The following is a 14,407-nucleotide window of genomic DNA, read 5'->3' as shown; positions in this document are numbered from 1 at the left end:
TGTCCTCCCCGGGCGGGCTCCAGCCCCCGCTGCCGCGGGAACTCCCCTGAAGCCCCAGCGCCCGGTGCCGCCCGCGCCGACACAGGTCACGGAGCGCGGGGGAGCTCCTCAACCCTCCTTTCCTGAGAAACCTCAACCCTCACCCGTTTAACAGGAAAGAAAAAGAGACTAAGCCTTTAAAAAGTGAGGGGAAAACAATTCACTCCTCAAAAAAATATATACGGTTCCAAATGGAATTAAGTCACATGCGTAGAGCCCCTGAACTGCAGTATAAAACATAAAAACTCTTGGTCAGAAGTGAGTGCTTTGTGTTTATTGCTACGCTGCTGAAGTAAAGGGGAGTTTGCTTCTAATAATTAGCAACAAGTCATTTTATTTCACTGACATTTAAAGCCGCTACAATAGTTTAAAATATTTAAATTATTACTCCACATAGCCAGAAGGTTTGGATGCGTGAAACCAAACATACAGGTTGTTAATGCTGTGGAAATGCATCTTCTATATTACTCTTAGCAGTTTACCTAATTTTTTGCTACACAAGTGCAAATAAAGATAACACTGCCATTTTTCCAAAGTATTCAAAAGTAAGTGCTAATTTATGAAGTATAAGGTTTCCTACTTGAAATGTATACATAGTTCAGACAAATACTTGAAGTAACACAGATCTGTGTATTTCAGCAACACAATAATCCCAACAGTTTTAAAAATGCAGCTATTAACTTATCACAGAAGCAGACAAAATAGATCCTCTCTTACAACTCACTTGTAAGGTTTCTTCAGAAAAGACAAAACTCCTAAAATCTATTTTAAAGTGTCTATATGTAGACCATATTTATACTGTCTTAAATATTCTTTTAAGAAAATGTTATAGTGGGTTAACAGCCACAGAAAAAAAATTATCTAGACTTGATTTAAACAATGATTATACTCAGAAAGATTGGGCCAGCAATTGCGTATGGAGCAGATGTGGCCTACTAGAAAGCATACGAAACTCAAACTGATTTTCAAGCACAGAGGTTCATTAAAGTCTTTTCAAGCTCTTAAAATTCTGGACTAGCATCTCCAGTATATTGAAGATTTCAGCCCAATTTTCCAGTGATCTTCACTGCTGCAAATGCTGGATATCCTGATAAGCTCTACCTCTCAAGAATCACCGTGCATGTCACAGAGCTTCCACTCAAAGGTATCATACCCTGTACACGTTTTGTTGGCAGGGCTTTCTACAGCCATGCAGGATGCATGAAACTGTGGAGCCCTGAAAATGGGGAAGTCTGGTACTATGGGATACATGTGTGACAAGTCAGCAGGACACTGCTTGCCACCACTTGTAAAGTGCTCCCTAGAATTCAATACATTTTATACTACAAGGCAGTTTGTTGCATTCATGGCCACAGAATTCCTGTGAATTATTTGCATTGATAGGGAATACAGGTGTCCAGGCCTAGTAAAGAAGAAACAAAACATATGTTCCTGCAGCTTCTGCAGATCAGTAAAGTGACCAAGCAATCAAAAGGTTACTTACTCTTACAAAGAGGACACTAGACTGTGAACTTTGGCTGTTATTTCAAACTTTGGTGTTTTTAAAACCAATGAAACTATTTTGAATATTAAATTGTAAATTGGAATGGCTTTAGGCTTTGTGCTAAGTCAGTACTTGATGGCTTGCTATATTTTTTGCTAAATTAATTCAATCAGGAAAAAGGCAAATGGTACTTTCTGTATGTAAAGGTCTTCCCTCAGGTGCAGTATCAAGGACAGCAATAAAAATCCCAACTCTCTGACAGCAAATCTCTTCAAATAAACAGAATTAGGATTTCATGCAATAGTTCTGTATCTTTGCCTTATACTAGAAGTATGACTAACATCAGATCTGCAGTTTTTCAGGGGTGAGAATGATCCCTTTGAAACCAAAGATTTGACCTCTCAGTTTTATCATGGTGAACCTCCATCTACTCGCATCCTGATTACAGACTGCACTGTAATCTTTCCAGTTTAAAATTTAGTTGCAGAGACTCAGAAGCACCAATTACTATAGCTTCTATGCTATAAAGCCTGCAATGCTATAGAATTACAGGCTACTAGAGTCAGAAACAGACATTTCCCTGTGGCAAACAATTCCATTATTGCCTCATAAGCCACTGCAGCATCTGATCTCAGCCCAGATCCACAGCCACACTTTTGCTCCCATCCAGCAATTTCTCTGCTCCCCCACCAGCTTCTCAAAGGCAACTCTGGACCTTTTTTATGCAAGGGGGATGGAGAGATACATTCTGCAAGGGACTTTACACAGAGAAGAAAAAGTTATTATTGTTATGGGCCATTCACTCTTCCATCTGTAAAGGAGAGAGTTCTGCACACAACACATTACTTGTCTAGAAAGAACTCAGCAGGGGAAGGAGCTGCTGAGCCACCACCCTGCCGACAGGGTGTTAAAGTTCCAGCTGCTTGCCCATCTTGCTGAGGGCATCACTGACGATGTCCAGCTCGTGCCGCAGCTCGTTCACCACGCTGGCAATGCTCCTGGTGTCCTTCAGGACCTGCACACTTTGGGTATAAGGGTTGTACTTCACTCCAAATGGGCGCCTGATGGTTTTTGCAAACTCCCTATCCAAGTGAAAAAAGAGAAAGAGTTAGAACAGAATTGCATCCTCTGTGTGCTGTTAGTATCAATAACTACTATTCTAAACCATTTACTTAAAAATACTTCAAACTTACATAGCTCATCATCTTTCCCACCCAGCACATGGAAGATCAAGCAAATACTAATACTTTCCAATCCCATGAAAAATCATTATAAAACTGTGATAAAAAGTTTGGTGCTGTTGCTGAGAGATGCATAAAATCAAACCTGCTTTTATAAAACAAGGAGATGGGGGGAAAATCTCTACCTCATCTTTTCCTTTGCTTCTTCAAAACTTTCAGAAACAAAGTAAACCTCCTGGAAAGTTGTAATGAGACATTCTTGCTTGCAGGTGACCTTGGGATCAAAAGGCTTGACTCTGGCACTGCCGGAGAGCGAGTGCTGGTAACATACAATGAGTTATCGTGTGTCAGAAGAACATCACCACCCAAAGAATCCACAAGGAAGATGACATGAGGTACAGTGCATAAAAAAAAAAAAAAAGATTAAGTGAGACCACATTTAGTGCATTGCTTCTTAAAATTTTTATCTGCAGATAAAAAATGTGGTTAAAAATTGATTAAAAGTGGTTAAAGCTTAAACAGGATAACTCAAAAGGTCATATTCTGACAGTGTCAAAAAAGGGATTCCTCAGATCCCAGGCTCATGCATAAACAAGAGCAGTATTTTCAGAATCCGGATAAACCAGCAGTTTTATTCTGAAAATAGTTACTTGGAACCTAATGTGAAGAAATTCCAGTCATCTAAAGCTTCTGGCAAAAGACATGGAGCTGCTCGGCATATATCCAAAATGAGACTGTCCAGTAATTATTGCCACAGTGAATTTTCTTAAAGTCTAGTAGGTATCTAGGAGTTTTCAAAAGAAAGACTTTTAGAATTACACTTCATTAAAAACAGGGCAAAGTAGTGACAACAGTAATCAGATGCCAACAAAGAGAAGAGGTAACTAAGCAGTAGATATTCTTACCTTGAGCTCACTGATCGAAGAGAGCAAGCCAGCCCCGTACACTCGTAGCTGTCCCTCCTGCTTGCACAAGCCAAACTCCACAGTGAAGAAGTAGCACTGAAACAGAGAAGGCAGTAAAATAATTCAGCCTTCAGGTAAGATGCTGTGGTGAACTCCATGGGGGCATTTCTGTTTGTAGGGAGCATCAAACAGCTGCAAATATCAGACAGTCATCACTTGGTTATCCCTCTCAGACACTTAAAGAGGAGGGAAGCCAGAACAGAAGGGCAAAGAACCACAGGATTGGTTATTTCTCATAAGAAAGATTGATATTATAGACCACCCAGCTAGGCTAAAAGCTGTTAGTGTCAGCAGGATTTTACATTGAGATTTACATCTGTTTTGAGAAGCATTCTCATGACTTGACAGCTTCAGCTTAAAAGAAACAATTGATAGAGGATCTCTGTGAGTGAGTGGAAACATCAGCCCACTATAGTTTGTTTCTCATTTGGTTAGTGGCCTGTAAAATTGCAGATGTTGAGTCTGCTGGACTTCAGGGTTTCTGCAGCTATATGAGGAGGAATGCTATCTTCATAGATGGTTTAGTTCTGCTCCCACTGAAGACAGTACAAATTTTACCATTAACTACACCAGTTGGTGGGAGGGAAAAACAAACAAACCAGCAAACAAGTTCTTTTGTAGATTTCATAACTATTTTTCATCTAAATTCGATTTTCACCTTAAAATACTTTAGTCAAAGTAAAACAAACAAACAAACAAAACAGCAAACAAGTTCTTTCGTAGATTTCAAAACTATTTTTCATCTAAATTCGATTTTTACCTTAAAATACTTTAGTCAAAGCATCCAGAAACTGCTATGTATAAAATAATTTCTATTATTTTAATTTCTTGGCCGAAAATTGTCCAATGCTCACACTCACCACATTCAATGAAAACACCTTATCAATTCATTCTGCCCGTTAAAGAACTAGTTTACTTTTAAAATCATTGAATTGTGTACTCAGAAGTAAAAAGATTTTGTTTGAAAGAAACAGACCATAGAATTTCAATCTGGAAGAAGTGATCTACCAGCAGAATTTGCACCCCTACTTGACAGCCAAGTGAAGAAAAATACCAATCATACCAAATTTAATTTTTTTTTTCCCCTAGCTTGGAGAATTGTTATATGCCCTAAAAGTCAAGGGCCAGTGGAACACAACGTTCTAGCATCTGGCGTGGCTTATGTTGACATGAAGCTCCAAACTTAGTTGATGGAGTGGGGATCAGCCTAGTAAAGCATGAAGATTTCAGTCACTGAGACACTCAAACACTCACTGTTGCCAGTTTTTGGACAGCCTCATCTGATGCCCCGAGTGATGCAAGACCAATTTCCTGGGAGAACTGAGCAAAACTGGGTTCAGCCAAAAGAGGGACGTGGCCTAGGAGCTCATGGCAGGTGTCGCTGGAAAAAGAATCAAAACAAGAGATCCCATGATCTGCCTTTTTGACAGAATGAAAAAGCAGCACCACTGAACAGGTACAATGTCTTGCATCAAACTATTTAATATCCAAAAGATAGAAAACTATCAATCATGTTTAGCTGAATGCAACTGAGAAAGTCATACCGACTCTACATAAGTACAGAAACTCAGAATTTCAAATGAAGCTGTCTAAAATTAAGACCTAAGTACCACATTTGTGAGGGAATTGAATATTAAATTGCACACAATGGCATCAACAAGAGCTCTCCAATATCATGCTGTACTTTTGAAAATCCTGTACTTATGAAGGTGGCACTTTGGCATGCTTAAACTTCATGATATTTGGTGTGAAGGCTGAGTCTCCAGCACCTTAAAAATAAGTCTTCTTGCTAGTGTTGCTGAACAGTTTTTAAACAGCTTAGTTCTGGATGGTGAGATTCAGAACTCACTCCCTTCTCAAACTCTACCCCAAGATGAAACGACTCACGGCTCTGGTGTATAGAGAGGGTCCGAGCTGTGTCTAACGTATTGGGTGCAGTGGAAAACTCTGAATGCTAATCCTGCCAAGAAGTCCCTGGGTGAGAGATATCCAGCAACGGGGCGAATGGTGAAACCTGTGCGCTCTGTAAAGGAATGGAGAGACTGCCCGTTAGTGCAGTGTGGGACGGGGCCACGCGGCCGCGTTTCCCACTGCAGCTGGGGTGAAGGCCACAGCACCACCTTGGCTCGAGGGCACGTGGGAGAATTAGGAAGAATACAAGCAAAAGCAGCCAAGGATGTTTTCTCGTGCCCACAAGACAGCAGAGTGATTTGCAGTGGACCTGACTGCCTTTTTGTGTAAGACTAGCACGTTACCTTTCAGGAAGCGGGACACATCTTCCAGCTGGGGGATATTGTCTTCCCTGTACCCACAGTATTTGGTGAGCAAGGGCAAGTTTTTAAGGTACTCTCTGCAGGCATGAGTTGGGTAAAGCTTGTTAAGCTCTCGGTACACAGTCCCCCAAGTCTTGATCTCCTCCTCAGTGAATTCAATCTTGGGAATTGGGTCACCACTACAAGGAGAAGGACATTCCTTGGTAAATGGCTAATAACAGATGACTCATTCACCTACTGTTATTATTTAGTATCTATATGGCTGTGACACCTGGTCAGGGTGCATTAGGCACTGTCAAAAACACAGGGAGATCTGGTCTATGCCCTGGAGAGCTCTTCATCTAAGGGCTTGCTCTCTTCCACCTAAATCAACTGACAGGAGTCTTTGCATTGACCTCACTGGAGCCTGAAAACCTCAGTTCTGTAAACAGCTGGTTAGGTGATTAATGCTGAATAACATTTAAAACACCTGCACCACCTTTACAGCTTCAGATGCTGAGAACACATCCTGCTCCCCACTGGACTTTCCTGTCTGCAACTACTTTCCACTACCTTTTTGATTTGTTTTTTAAAAAAGAGAATTCCCTAAATTAACAAAATCTTGCATAGAAGCAGCTAAATACACACCTTAGGTAAAAATCATGTGTCTATGCAGAGGAGACAAGCATCTGTCTGAATATATTACTTGTAGCCCATCCCTCCTAGTCAGCCCTCAGCATCTCGATTAACGGGTGTGACCTAGAGCCCACTGAAAGCACTGGGAGTGCCACACTGAGTGTCCACTGCCAGCCAGGGAACCAGCACAGCAAATGCTTTCCCAAGGGAATCTCCATCAACAGCACATGAACAGTGACCAGCTCTGTGCTGTGGTGACCAGCTGCACTACTGCACAGTGCAGAGGAGCTCCAGACACTCACCATTTCTAGGTCATTTCCAACTGAGGAACTTGGCATCTAAATTCAAGCAGGCAACAGCAACGTGAAAATCATCTTTAGAAAGAATTTACAGAGCTGGGCTATGAAGTTCTTACTGCTTTAAGAGCTCCCTCCCCCCAGGCAGCATTTCTAAAGACAGAAGCTCTTCAAGTTTCTTTTCACAGAAAACTTCTTATCTACACATCACATGCACTAGTTTGAAGCAGGAAAGAAAACTGAAGTATTAACATTTGTCCAGAGAGTATACACTGGGTGGTCAATGGCTTACATACTGGGTTTTGCCTCCCCTCCCTTTCCTTCACAACAGAGACCGACCTGCCCTAGTCGAGTCGGCAGGTCCTGCCCAGGCAGCTGTGCCATGTGCATCGTCCACCCTCACCCTTCTTCACACCCATTTCCAGAGGAGCCAGGAGGGACCCTGGAGTCCAAACACACCACGCTGCAGGAAGCCCAAGCTGGCATCACTGCCCACCTGAGGAGGGTCAGCACTGCTGCAGGTGCCATAACAGCCGAGCGGCCACAGCCCCAGACTGATCAGAGGCCCAGACCTACCTTTTAATCTTATCTTACTTCTCCCTTCATTTCCCCCATCATGGCTCTGATTCCTGAGCCATGCGTGTCTCAGTGAGATCTGAGCCCAGGGAAGGTGAGCTCCTGCCAGTCCTCTCTGTTATTACTATTTCAAAGCCCCCAGAAAGCTTATTTGAGAAGAATTCAAGCTTACTGTTTGTAGTTCATAGCCAGGTCTGCAAAATACTTTCGCCTCTTGCGATAGACATTGTCTTTGAAACCCTGGAAGGGGGAAGGAGAAAAACAAAGTTAAATTTGAGTTTCCAAGCTGTAGTAAATAAATTAAAGCAAGACACTTGAAATTTCTTCAGCTGGGAAATATAAAAGTATGCTGTGTAAGAAGGAGAGGATTTGGCAGGAACCTCACAGGGTTCTGAAATATAGTCTGAAATGCTTAGTAACTGTGAACTAAGCAAGTACTCCAATTCAGAGTAAGAATCAGTAGGTTTATGCATGCAACGATATATTCTGAAGACAATGATTCATTTTAGTTGTATCAGTATTTATACAAACTTTGTTACTTGCTTGATTATTCTAAATTACAGAACAAACTGCTCATTTGCATAGCCCAAGTACCAATTTGTTTGTTCCAATTATAGTAAGGAAGAAAGAGGAGGAACCAAGCCCATCTTACAACAGTTTTGTTTTTTAATTTGTATGCGACCACTCAAGGCCAAGACCTGGAGTCCTTGCACAAGTAAAACTTGCAGAAAGGCACAGGAGCCAAATTCAGTGACAGCCTTGCTTGAACTAGTGAAAAGACATGAAACCCCCAAGAGAAAGTTCTCAGAGCCACAGAGGTGCCGCTGAGGGGAAGAAGAGGGACGAGCTGCACTTTGTTCAAGTAAGCTCCACAAAGGATGTTTTTATTAAGGACTAGGTGTAGGGAGGAAAAAATACTTACTGGATGGTCAGCATCCAAATCGGACCCGTACATCAGCACTCGGTTTGCACACTTATCCAAATCTGAGATCTTCTTTGGAAACCAGGGAACATTCTCCATGTCTAGGGAACACATGGAATCCACACAGTTATTAACGCCGAGCATGCCGAGGCAGGAAAGGCCACTTTCAAGTATGGCTATGGCGGTTACAAACGAAATCTATAAATTAAAAGGGCATGAATAAGACAAGGGAGTGCACTGCCTATCTGGCACCAGCCTACAGCTCACACTTCCTCCTCTGTCAGTGCCACAGTCTGCCCGCGGAGCGCAGCCGGCTCCAACGTGTCCAGGGGAGGAAACAGTTAATACAGGGTTTCTGTGGCCCTTAGCTGTTACTGCTGTTTGAGTCGCATCTAGAGGCTCCCACTGAGACAAGGCTTCCTTGTGCACACTGCTGTGAACCTCCTCGGGTGCAAAGGACACGAAGGAGAGAGAAGGGCCCTGCCTGGTCCCAGGGCAGAGTGGGAGCAGGCTGCAGTCCTCCTGTCCTGCCTTACTGACCATGGGAAACAAACACCGCTCTGTGGCTGTGCACCTCAGAAGCATCCCGCGTTGCTGAGGTGTTTGTGGGGGAAGAGGGAGGCCCTGCAGCCTCAGAGAGACACCCAGTACAGTTCTGCTACTGACTGACTACTTTGGTTTTTTAGCATAAGGGAGTTTTTAGCCAAGCTCTTGGCAGAGCAGTTAATACACTGTTTTTCTGTCCCAATGCTCTTCTGTTTTCTTAAAAAGGACACGGGGAGTGTTTAGATGGAAATCCCCCTGCCTTTGGGCTAAAGCAAGCCATTTTTATTCAAGAACACTGGATCTCACTTTCCCCTATCTACCAACCTGTACCAAGTAGAGTGGCTGAGAAATAAATGCGACTGACTCCCTGCTGCCCAAACTTCAGGCATCTCTTTAGCTAGAAGCAAGGGAAAACAAGATGTGAAGCCTCCCGAGGTTACCTCTTTCACACTAATGTAAGTAACTCATTATGACAAAAAGTGACTAAAAAAAATTAAATCAAGAGCTACATAAAGAAACTGCAGAATCTATATTCCACTCTCACCAGTGCCTACACTGAACCGGGGTCTGTCAGTACTGCACCTCTGTCACCACGGTGTGCAGCTCCCCAGCCAAGCCCTGCACTCAGACCTCCTGTCTACATGCCGGCCTGAGCGGGGCTGTGTGGGAGCAGCGACCCCCATCGATGTCCTCAGGAGGGATGGGAGCACAGACAACAGACAGGCAACGTGCAGCTGCCCAAAACAGCCTGTGCTCCTAGGTGACAGCAGCCCAGGCAGCTCTGCTATGCTCATCCACAGCACAGAAACCTGGCTGAAAACACTCCACCAGTGCAGATGTGGCCATCAGAAAAAGGTTTCAAACCAACACACTGAGAAGTGTACTTTCATCAGAGCTGCCTTTTGTACTTACCATCTTCCTGGACACTGAAATGCTCTGTCGGGGTTACAGAGACAATGCTGACGTGGGATTTCAGGAGCTGGAAGATCTCATTCAGTTGTTCCCTGCTACTGTCACAGTCCACAAAGATCTCAAACTCAGAATTTCGTCTCTTGGACTTCCGTGACTCGATGTGTACCAGATTGACATGCTTCTCCTGTTTTGTAAGAAGTAAAGTTTTCAAATAGATTGACTAAAAATAATTGACTAAACACTAAAATTTGTTCTTCAAATTAATATTCTACCTGCCATGGACTATTCACCACCTTTATGAAGCTATTTTAATTAATTGGATCTCTTGCTAGTATTTTACTTATTGGAGAGGGGGAAATGTTTGGTTGTAAAAACCTTCCCATTCAGAAGAAAATGAAAGAGAACCTGTGTTCTTTCAATTTCATTTACACTCAGGAAGCACAGAAAGACACAGTCAGGAGGTTTAATTTCACAAACCTTTTTCTTTCAGCCCTCCCATAGGAAACTGATTAGCAACTAGGTCTGGGGAAATTCACCAAAATGGCAATCAACTCACCATGTAATTATCTCACAAGCAAGAAAAGGATTTAAAAGCAGCAGCTTTCAGGGCATAAATTTCACTTTTATTTGAAAAATTATTTAATTGTATATATAATATCAGAAACAGAGAGAAAACCCCAGGCCAGGCAGGGCCAGATGGCAGAGCCCAGTGGCACTGCAGAGACCCCTTGCACAACACCCGTGCAGCACCTGAAGGAGGGCAGTTGTGCTACCACAGTCCCTCTGGCCCCCCACGCCCGCCTAGGCAGGGTGACGAGGGCACTGGGCTCAGCCAGCGTGGGTCAGCACCCCAAGCGTCTGCCTGTCACCAGCAGGAGCTTCAGACCCACCCCTTACCTGCAGCTGAAGCAAGGAGTGCCAGTTCTCTTCTCATGAGGGGAAAAGACAAAACTGTTGGTTTTTAGTCAGTGCACATGACAAGGTTTATGAAGATTTTTAGCCAACCAGCGTCTCAATTCCAAGGCAAAAATTTGCCTTCACAGGTAATTTTGGGTGCAAAATGGGAGCCAGATCCTTAATAAATGGATGCCACTAATTCTAGTGTGTTCAAAAATTTTTGGTACAATTTAAAAAGAGCTGCTGTAGCAATGTGATTATGACATACCTGAAAGAGTTTTAATGCTTTCACAAGTCCTCCGACTTCATTCTTCAAGGAAAACACGATGGCTGTTCGTCCTCTTTCAGAGGCATGGTCTTCATTCTCTTTATTATCTTCAATCATCATGTAGTTTGACTTACTTAACTAAATGCCAACAAACAAAAAGATTCTTTTGAATGGCTAGTAGTGCAAAAACCATAAAGGTTTAACTTTCAGTTTGTCCTGGGGCAACATTGTGCTTTGATCAACCCCAGAAGGAATGGTGCCACTTAAATCATTACCAATAACAGGCATAAAGTTAGGCACACACAGCATTGGGGAAAGCTGTGGATGAAATATTGAGGTTTATTTTTTTCAGTTGAATGATTTTATAGACATCTTTAATCATTCTCCAGGATGCAGAAAATGTTTTCAAATAACAGTTTATAATTAGCAGTAGTATCTGGGGAGAGGGAAGGGAGGAGCTAGAAGATGTCCACAGAAGTAGCAAGTTGAACAAAATACTTGATATTAAAACAAAGATTGGTAAAGGGAATAATCTGAAACCTGCTGGATATAGATAGGAAAAGATGGAACAGAATTTAGTAGATCAGAACTGAAAAACTGTTGCCTGTAAAGTACTGCCTTCACAGCAACAGGAGCCAAAATCTAAGGAGTTAACATAGAGACAGTCCCACTCTGCTAATTCACAGCCAAGCTATTCCATCTGTCAGGTCCCCTAACTCACACACTAAACCCTTATCAAAATCACCCAAATCACACACCAGAAATTCTCAGGCATCCACACTGTAGGACTACACGGGTTTGTACATTAGTAGTGATCAGACTTGTGACTGTGTGGAAATCTGTGGGTATCACAGATCATATTCTCAGCTACACGTAGCCAGACCATAAAAAGAGATTGTAACAAAACAATTAAGAAGGTGGAAAATGCAAAGTAAAGAAAAAAGACAAAGCTTAGGAGCAGGGGCTGTGTCTCTTATGTCTTCAAACCCTGCAAAATCAAACAAAAGCAGGGAGGTTTCTAAAGAAGCCAGTGAGAAAGAGGAGAGGAACAATGAAGGCACATTATTGTTATTTAGAATTATTTTTTTATCTGATGCAGCTTTGAAAGATATGACTATCTGGTGACATTTTCAGGAACGGAAAGAGCAAAAATAAAATACAATCAAAATGCAGCAGATCCACTGATTTCCTTTTACAGACTCCCAGCTTTAGCCTCTTTAAAATGGGTAATGCTGAAGAGGTATTTATATCTATAATAGCTAAAGTTAAAAATAAAAAACAGATTTGGGCTATTTGTTACCAAAACATTCCCATTTACCTTTCATATTAAGAAGGTAACGTGCCTAATAAAATAACGAAATTAGTTTCATTTTAAACTGAGAGCTTTAGAAGAAGGCAGATTTGATGCTCCCCTAGGAAAGGTTTCGAGCAGGTTACTAGATGTGAGCTTTTTGGGGTGCCGAGGGGGTATCCCCTGGGAGAGGTCTTTCTTGCTCCAAGCCCACTGAAATACAGAAATATCTGGACTTGAGTCGCCAACTCTAATGAGTTGTCACTGTATGATGAGCCTGGATGACAGTGTCAGTCCATCAAACTCTTTCTGATTCAGCAAAGCCACTGATCTCCATCCGCTTAAGACCAGACATCAAACTATCTGCTGGAAGTGGGTGACAGGGCCCAATCCAGGTTCTGCTGAGCACCCTGCAGGTCTCACAGCTCGCTTCAGTGCGCATCAGGTCAGGGTCACAAGAGCCAGGAACAGGCACTTAGCAAGGGTACTCCAAGCAGGAAAGAAACAGCTAACAACTCCACAGGTACCTATCAGCACTCGTGTGAGCCAAGTCCTGTTCAGATGCTGCTGCTGTAGCAGAAGCTGGATGCAAGAAGGCTCCGTTACAAAAGGAAGTAGGTGGTAGTCTTTGAAGGCAAAAACTGTTGGGCTGTTTTATAGGTAGATATATAGATATATACACACAGCTTATGTGCACAATGCTGGCTCCACTCCACATCCAGGATCATTGACTTGAGACAAGATCAGCTTATGAGACCTGGCATAGTTGCATGCAATGTTATAAGGTGCACAGGCAGGACAAGCTACATGCATTGAAGATTAATGTTCTTATTTTGTACTTCACTAATTCAACTAACATTGTCTTCAGGATCAGGTGACAACACTTGTAAAGTGGTACCTTTAAAAGACCAATGAAGAAAATACAAGATGCTGTGTGTTCTTATATTAAGCTCTAAAATGACCTATAACTTAAGAATCTGAAGAAGCTGCAGAAGAGAATGCCTACAATGCCAAACAGGCACCATTTTTATGACCTAAGTCAATGTTCATATTTTGTTTTCCATTTAAAAATGGACTGAAAACAGGTCTGCATTAATGCAGCAACCATTTTGGTGTAAGACTAGAGAAAATGGTAATGCAATAATAATTCCTCTGCTCCAACAGCTGCACTTTTACTTCCATTTTATTCTGTATCCGTAACTCAGCTCTAATAAAATCTGAAACTTTTTCTTTGCATGGCAGCAAACAAGGTTTTTTGGTTGGTTTGTATTTTGTTGGTATTTTGGGGTTTTTTGTTTGTTTTGTTTTGCTTTTTTTTTTTGCGGGGGGAAATAATATTGCATTGATGTTTGTTATTAATGATGCAAATCATTAACTGATTTGCCATCAACCTGACTAACAGAAATTACATTTTAGAGCCATAAACTGAAGACCAAAAAATCTTTTAAAAAACATATTTGATACAGGTCACCATTGAAGTTACCCAATTAAAAGCTCCCAACAGGAATTTTACATCCTCCTCCCTCTCTAAGTAGCCGCTTACTTTCTCACTGTCCTCTTGACACACTTCTTAGCAGGGAAGGATGAAGATGTGATCTGATGAGTGACCACGACCAGATGTCACATTACAGGGAAATTTTTCAGCCACGCCAAAGGATATTCCTCAGATTCAGTTCTCAAACACCAAACCCAAAGCTATGCTGAACAGTTTATTTGGTGGCCAAAGATCTGAGAGATGAAGCAAAGCAATCTTTTGTGAAACTTTACTCCTTTACAGTCAGCGTTCTTGTTGTCAGAAGGAATTATACTGAAAGTGCAAAGCATCGATACCTGCAGCCAACACACAAGCACTGATTGTGTCTGATCTTCTCTGATGTACCGAGCACATTCCCCCTGTAACATGCAGCAACCCAGGAGTGGATGTTTCTGGGCTATTCACACCCCCTGTCTCATAAGCAATGATGCACCAGAAGTTACTCTTGTTCTACCTTAATTCCACCTACCGAGTTTTCCCACTGCACTTCCCTCTGCTGTCCCCAGTGAGCAGCCCAGCAGCCCGAGCCCCATCCGGCAGCGCCGAGCACTGCCGGGGCGCAGCCCGGGGGCGGTTACCGCGCTCCACGGGGCCAGCAAACCGCCCTTC

The 14,407-nt window shown here is 42.5% G+C and overlaps 1 protein-coding gene across 1 annotated transcript; it reads right to left on the bottom strand.

Annotated features, from left to right (window-relative positions):
* Positions 1-2,429: 2,429 nt before the first annotated feature.
* On the bottom strand, positions 2,430-11,090 carry TPH1 (tryptophan hydroxylase 1). Its single transcript, XM_008948255.1, has 11 exons — positions 10,974-11,090; positions 9,809-9,992; positions 9,527-9,529; positions 8,351-8,451; positions 7,601-7,668; positions 5,924-6,120; positions 5,556-5,691; positions 4,923-5,049; positions 3,609-3,704; positions 2,889-3,022; positions 2,430-2,604 (listed from the first exon to the last, which is right to left on the bottom strand). The coding sequence occupies exons 1-11, from the start codon at positions 11,088-11,090 to the stop codon at positions 2,430-2,432; spliced, it is 1,338 nt and encodes a 445-aa protein (XP_008946503.1).
* Positions 11,091-14,407: the final 3,317 nt, after the last annotated feature.

This window comes from Merops nubicus, unplaced genomic scaffold (genome assembly GCF_000691845.1).
Source record: "Merops nubicus isolate BGI_N331 unplaced genomic scaffold, ASM69184v1 scaffold25099, whole genome shotgun sequence".
Classification (NCBI taxonomy): domain Eukaryota; kingdom Metazoa; phylum Chordata; class Aves; order Coraciiformes; family Meropidae; genus Merops; species Merops nubicus.
This window is presented reverse-complemented; position numbering and strand designations above follow the sequence as displayed.

Coding starts and splice junctions, on each gene's coding strand:
- TPH1 (XM_008948255.1), bottom strand. CDS start 11,090: ATGATTGAAGATAATAAAGAGAATGAAGACCATGCCTCTGAAAGAGGA. Junction 5,692..5,923: donor TGTGTCCCGCTTCCTGAAAG/GTAACGTGCTAG, acceptor ATTCCTTTACAG/AGCGCACAGGTTTCACCATT. Junction 3,023..3,608: donor CTTCGATCAGTGAGCTCAAG/GTAAGAATATCT, acceptor GTATGTTACCAG/CACTCGCTCTCCGGCAGTGC.